This window comes from Anticarsia gemmatalis, chromosome 3 (assembly GCF_050436995.1).
Source record: "Anticarsia gemmatalis isolate Benzon Research Colony breed Stoneville strain chromosome 3, ilAntGemm2 primary, whole genome shotgun sequence".
Lineage (NCBI taxonomy): Eukaryota > Metazoa > Arthropoda > Insecta > Lepidoptera > Erebidae > Anticarsia > Anticarsia gemmatalis.
Genome location: NC_134747.1, coordinates 2560880 through 2567549, shown reverse-complemented (window position 1 = coordinate 2567549; position 6670 = coordinate 2560880). Strand labels below are relative to the sequence as shown.

The following is a 6670-nucleotide window of genomic DNA, read 5'->3' as shown; positions in this document are numbered from 1 at the left end:
ATGCCATTGTATGTTACAAAAACAGATAAGGATAAGGTATTAAATATAATGTACTAATTAGCGATGGTCCTGTATGACAAGTTTACACCCTGTAAATAAACTAGCGGCCCGCCCCGGCTTCGCTCGATTTAAACATTTCATGATTCATTCCAATCAATTCTACCTGATTTTGTTCATGTATTTATTAACATTTGGTAACAATGAGATTTTGAAAATATGAATGTGTAAAACGACTTATAAGGCTGACTGTACAAACTGATGTTGCGTACAGGGGATCGGGCTATAAATAATTGAGACGGTTGACTTCGAAAATAGTTGTATTGACTCTTCACAATCTAGGTTAAGAAATAACTCGAGAAATGCATGTTCGCGTTAATTCCCGTATTCTATTATACATTAAACATGCAACGCGAGAGTTTAAAAGTTCTGGTCGCGTGCACCGCTGAAACGTAAATCTTAAACTTGAACGACAGTGACGCTGTCCGTTGCCGTGTCAATAGGCGCCTTTACAGACACGCTCTCTCGCGCTTGAAAATTGCGTGAAAGAGCGTTCGTGTAAAGGGTGTGCAAGGGGAAAGGAAAGAGCGCGCGCCGAGCTCATCTTTCATGCCCGCGAAGAAAATCGTGAGTGAAGAGCGCGCTGTCTTTCCCGTGCGTAATCCTGTATGATCCTAAGAACCCGCGAAAGAGCGTGATTGTAAAGGCACCTAATGTGTTACTTAGTTTGGGCACCGGGCTTTTTGAGAACAACATACGGTAAGATGCAAATGTAAGGCACTTTAGCGATTATTTAGGTCTCAGGGCTTTTCCATTCACAAACCAGGTGGTTTTTTAACGGAATCACCACTTAGCTCGAGATTTCCACCCAAAAATGCCCACCCACGCGCCGCGTGTAGTGGACTCGAATCCCACCCGGGACAAATTTTTGTGTGATGAGGATTTGTTCTGAGCCTGTTTGTCAATTTATCTATATAAGTATGTATTTAGAAGTATATAAGTATGTTTATCAGTTATTTGGTTACCATAGTACAAGCTCTGCTTAGTTTGGAATCAAATGACCGTGTGTAAGTTGTCCAATAATCTATATTATATATCAAAATGAATTGCTGTTCGTTAGTCTCGCTAAAACTCATGAACGGCTGGACCGATTTGGCTAATTTTGGTTTTGAAGTCCAGAGAAGGTGTAAAAGGTGAATAAAAATGAAAATGCTCGAAATTAAATCAAAACAAGAAAGCGTGAGCGGAGCTGCGCGGGTTTGCTAGTATTTATAATATTTATTTAACTTCTATGAAAACCTTAATAGCTTTGTCAAAGTAAATCTGGTGTCAGGAGTTTGCTTGAGAGGGTACTCTATATAGGCTACCTTTTGGTTTAAAAGAGTGATCATGTGGAGAAGATCCAGAACTCTGTGGTAGGTGGTGAGTATGATGCACAACTCTTGAATCATCCAGGTACCATTCAGCTCATCTCTATACGCAACGTGATCTGAAAATAACACTCAAATATACTTAGTGTTAAATGGCGTTATGTTATTTATCCACCATTCTTCAATAAATAGACTATTCAACTCAAAAATGTGTCTTCTATTTCATTCAGTAGTTCCTGAGATTTGAACAAAACTTTTCAGCTTCACAAAATTTTATGATATGTCGCTGCGGTACCCAGAATTGAACTGCAATGGGTTAAATCCGTTTTTTTACTAAAGTACGTATCCTCGGCCACTCGGCTACACTCGTCCCGTTACTCCCATGGTGTGGTCACTCTCATAGGACGGATAACCGACACGATCAGTGCGAGGCCATGCACAAGACTGACGGTCTTAAGTGCTCTCCGAGACACGGAGGTCTACAAATATAGAGTCCCTTACTCCGGGCAATTCACTTAGTATTTCTGAACAGAAAAACTCAGCTCAGGGTTCGAACCCGAGACATTTGCGATAGTACCATTCACTATCGGCGTCACATTAGCAATCATGTTACTACAGGCCGTCCGCGACTTCGTCCGGGTGGAAACCCTTCCCATGTAAATCCCGATCCCTCCGGAACTCCGGGATAAAAAGTAACCTATGTGTTATTCTGGATCTTCAGCTACCTACATACCAAATTTCATCGTAATCGATTCAGTAGTATTTGCGTGAAAGAGTAACAAGTATACATACATACTCACAAACTTTCGAATTTATAATATTAGCAGGATTCGTACCTTTAACAGTCGAGTATAGTACTAGCGTGTCGCTAAATGTGGGTACAGTGAGAATGTTTTCGCTGTCCAATTGCACAGTATAACCCTTGTCTTCAGAACTACCCCTGCAGGCCTGTGAAGACGGAAGATGGATATTAAATACATAAATAATGAACATAATTAAAAAACCGGCCAAGTACGAGTCGGACTCGGTTCGGTTTCGAAAAAAAATATATTAATTGTATGGGGACCTCCCTTCATACTTTTTATTTTTTTATTTTTAGTATTAGTTGCTATAGCGGCAATGTAAATACATAATTTGTGAAAATTTCAGCTTCTTAGATATTACGATTTATTAGATACACTTAGTGATAGACGAATGGACAGACAGCGGAAGCTTAGTAATAGGGTTTCGTTTTTACCATTTGGGTACGTAAAGGACCTAGATAGATGGAAACATGAAAGTAATAATAATATTGTCCTAGCCGGTATCCCGCTGCAGCGGCTAGTTTCATTGAAACTAGCCAACGGTGCAGCCCTCGGTTTAAAGAGTCCAAGTGTGTCCACAATACACAGGTACACTCTCTATTCCCTTACTCACATAACTCGATGGGACTGATAACCGACACGACCAGTCCAGTGACTAGAGGTCAGGCGCGGGACCGACGGCTTTACGTGCTCTCCGAGGCACAGAGGTCTTCGACCTCAACTTCCTAACTCCGGGCATTTGAAGAAATTCTTAACAGAAAATCTAAGGCCTGCGTACTTGTACGAAGAACAGCTTAGGTTTGTTGACAAGGCCGGGACTGCTTTCAAATACATGCAGGATATCACTAAGTAGGTAAGGCTTATTGGCCGCTTTGAGCTCGCCCCCGGTATCTCCATGAGTCAGGATTGTGATGCAAATGCAAGAAGTGTTCCTATGGTCGATTGCAGCAACTGAAAATGAATACTACGTATCAGCAAGTCTGATAAAGGAACGTGAAAAGGGAACCAAAAAGTAGTGTTCCTTGTAGTCAACTTAACTTCGGTACCACAAGAAAGTTGCCGAGTTTCGTGAAGATGAAACCTCAGATCAGCCTCATGCACCGGTTCCCGTAGGCCCGATGTGTCAAATTCATTTTCATAAAAGTACTAATTGATATAGCAAATAATACACCATTTCTTTTCCAACGGTCCGTAGGTCGTTACACGATTTGGAATACATTTTTTACCTGTATTTTTTTAAGTGTTCATAACAGATGATGATGTAGTGATTATGTTGAACTTACGTTCAGTCAATTTGTTGTGAATCTGATCATATTCGAGATCATGATGCACCGTCACGTTGAATCCGAAGCTGCGGAACAATGGCTCCAATTTTTCCACATCACAATGTGTTCCCTTTCTCGTGCTTGGAGGGTTGTTTTTGTTATTCTGCCTGAAATAGAAAAAAAAAGACAAAATAAGAAAACATTTTTTTTTGTAATATGAGAATATGGAAATGAATGCGGAAATTTAACTTGGAATGCCTAACGTTTAGGCTAACTCAGCTAAGGCAGTCTGCGACCACGGCCAGTGTAGCCTGCGCCGAAACGTCAGGCGTCCTAGTAGGTTTGTCTTGAAAAAGTTACAAAAATCCATCCATAAACTGTCAATTTCAATCTATTTTGAAACTGTTTATGCGTGAAAAAGATAAAAAGCTATTTAACTAATCACAGTTCACACGACGTTTATTAGTAGACAGTAACTGTTACTTTTACACTTACTTGTAGTATATGCTGTTTTGGTACTTATAATGATTGAAAATTAGTAGATATTTGTCTCCGCTCATGTCATAGTGCAAAGCCTTTGGGTCAAATCGTACACCTCCTTGGACGACTTTTATGCTGTGAAGGAAAAAAATATTTCAAAATAAGTAAAATAGCAAAAGACAAGGGTTAAGTGAAGCAAATAATGTCCTAGGATTAGTTGGCGGTCGAAACCTTGTAGACAAGAATTGAAGTACCTACCTAACTCGGGCGATAGCAGAAACAATAAAAAACAACGTTTTGAAACTCTCGCGGCTAGGATACGTAATATTGTAATGAAACGAGTCTTAAACGTGACTGTAAGTCATTCCGTGACAATGGTCGACGCATTTTTTTGGGACATCTATTAAATAACTATTATAAAGATGTTTGTTTAATATTTAACTAAATTTAATCGAAACGTCGCGTAAACGAATAAGGTATCCTAATTAATTTTCAAGAAAAAATATGCTCCTAGGATTATAAAAAAATAATCGTTAAGCACATAATATATGTATATATATCAAATCCGCGCAGCTGTTTGCGTGTAAATAGAAAAGGCGAAAAGTACCGTAAATTGTGGCATCTTTACTCTGCCACGGTAACTTTACCAACCGAAATATATAGGTATTTTCACCAGTATATTTTGCATTTGGTAAATGAATAATTTAACATGAAATTTTTATTTATTAGATGAATATTTACAAATTATTTACAGCAACAACAAACTAAATTTACACTATATGCAAAAAGATAAAAAATACAAAAACATAAAAAATACTAAGTATGGGAAGCGCACTATGCGTCGTAGTACTCTTCCACATCGCTGTCAATCGGGAACGTTACCAGAATGCTGGCAGCATTGCCACATTGTATGGCTATGCTCAATCTTTGTCCCAAGAAAATGCCAGCAATTAAATTAAAAAATAACATAACTCATAGTTTTTAGAATTAAATTATTTTTGGAATTAAATGACGTATAAGGTAAAGCTACTATGACAAGTAACAATGCCACAGATTGTATACTTTCTGCATCTGAATCGCTGAACTGTTGGCAAAATTATACATGACAATAGATATTTTTATTTTTTATATAGTTTGCAAAATGCTACTATCACCTGTGTTTGATAATAAAATATATGTAAAACATTACACTACCTTGTGTTCGATGCAAGTAAATTATAAGGAGAACCATCGTGTAATTGACTATCCATTATGAAGACTATCAATTAGAATCACTAATTAAAATGAAATGAAATGAAGCAAAATAAAACACTTTTTGCTTAAGAAATAAATTTTGCAATGACACATTTGTTGTTTCTTGTATCCTTAATGCAGTAGATATGATCATGATAAGTTTATATAAAGGCCATTATGTATGAAGAGACCTAGTCGTGATAACATTGATAAGTTATCGATTCGGATAATTTATAATGTGGCCGTGTTCTTTGGAGGGGACTTTCCCGGTTTGGCTATTCGTCTCTTTGTCCGATGGAGGACAAAAACGTGGTTTAAGTATTTCCCGTTTATAGAGGTTTTTTTTTAAATAACTCCCGCCCAAAGAATTTCTATCGGAGCTCCACAACCCAGTTAGCTGGGTTATACACAATACCCCTCGGAAAAACTGGTTGTCAGACTTTCAAGCTTCTGACTACTGTTAACGACTGTCAAAGATCTTCGGGGCCCACAATTTAACGTCCCACAGAGGCAGTTGATAGTCTGAAAAAGCCTTGGTTTTATCAGGATAGCCAAGTGACAGTTATCCATACTTTCATACTAATATTATAAATGCGAAAGTAACTCTGTCTGTCTGCTACTCAATCACGCCTAAACTACTAAACCAATTTGCATGAAATTTGGTATGGAGATACTTTGATACCCGAGAAAGGACATAGGCTATATATCATCACGCTACGACCAAAAGGAGCAGAGTACCTGTAATTAATGTTACAAAAACGGGGAAAAATTTCACCCATTGTCTCTTATTGGACGCAAGCGAAGTTGCGTGGGTCAGCTAGTAGATATATAGGTACATACATACATATACATATATACGTGGCGGCCCTTCCGAGATCCCTTTAAAACCCTCAATCATACTAAGTTTCATCACAATATTTTTCCTATAGAACCAATAAAAATAATTTGTAACTAGCTCATGTCTACGACTCCGCCCGTCTGGACTGTAGTTATGTGACTAATTATACGCAAAATTCGGGATTCTCCAGAACAAAAGCTATTGTTTGTGCTTTTATTATCTAAAACTATCTAATTTTAATCGTGTCCGCGGTTTAGGCATAAGGAAGAGATAGACAGAATTGCTTTCGCGATTATAATATTAATAGGGATTGTAAGGGTATACACAATCAGCCTGGGCTTCTTCCAACTATGTTGGAGACGGCTTCCAGTCTTACCGGATGCAGCTCAATGCCAGTATTTTACATGGAGCGACTGCCTACTGGACCTCCACAATCCAGTTACCCGGATTATAACACGGTACCCCTCGATAAGACTGGTTGTAAGCATATACACATAACTCTGAAAAGTTATTGGTCTCGAGTCTCGAGTTCAAAATCTCGACTTGCGAAAGAAGCGAATGCTTAGACATTCTCAAAAACTACTGAAATGCATTTAATCTACGTATATATTTGCTGATATCTTATCGGTTCGTTATCATAGCCGGTTTATATATATATATGTTTATTATCATTTCTACCGAACA

At 38.2% G+C, this 6670-nt stretch overlaps 1 protein-coding gene across 2 annotated transcripts; it reads right to left on the bottom strand.

Moving 5' to 3' along the window:
- Positions 1–1215: 1215 nt before the first annotated feature.
- LOC142987210 (caspase-1-like) lies at positions 1216–5295 on the bottom strand. 2 transcript variants are annotated; one of them, XM_076135820.1, is made up of 6 exons: positions 5110–5295; positions 3930–4050; positions 3454–3589; positions 2949–3121; positions 2204–2315; positions 1216–1486 (listed from the first exon to the last, which is right to left on the bottom strand). In XM_076135820.1, the coding sequence occupies exons 1-6, from the start codon at positions 5163–5165 to the stop codon at positions 1287–1289; spliced, it is 798 nt and encodes a 265-aa protein (XP_075991935.1). In that variant the 5' UTR covers positions 5166–5295; the 3' UTR covers positions 1216–1286. The 2 variants fall into 2 exon arrangements, with proteins under 2 accessions (XP_075991935.1, XP_075991934.1); XM_076135819.1 differs by having other exon boundaries at positions 3454–3602; positions 3931–4050.
- Between the last annotated feature and the right edge of the window lie 1375 nt (positions 5296–6670).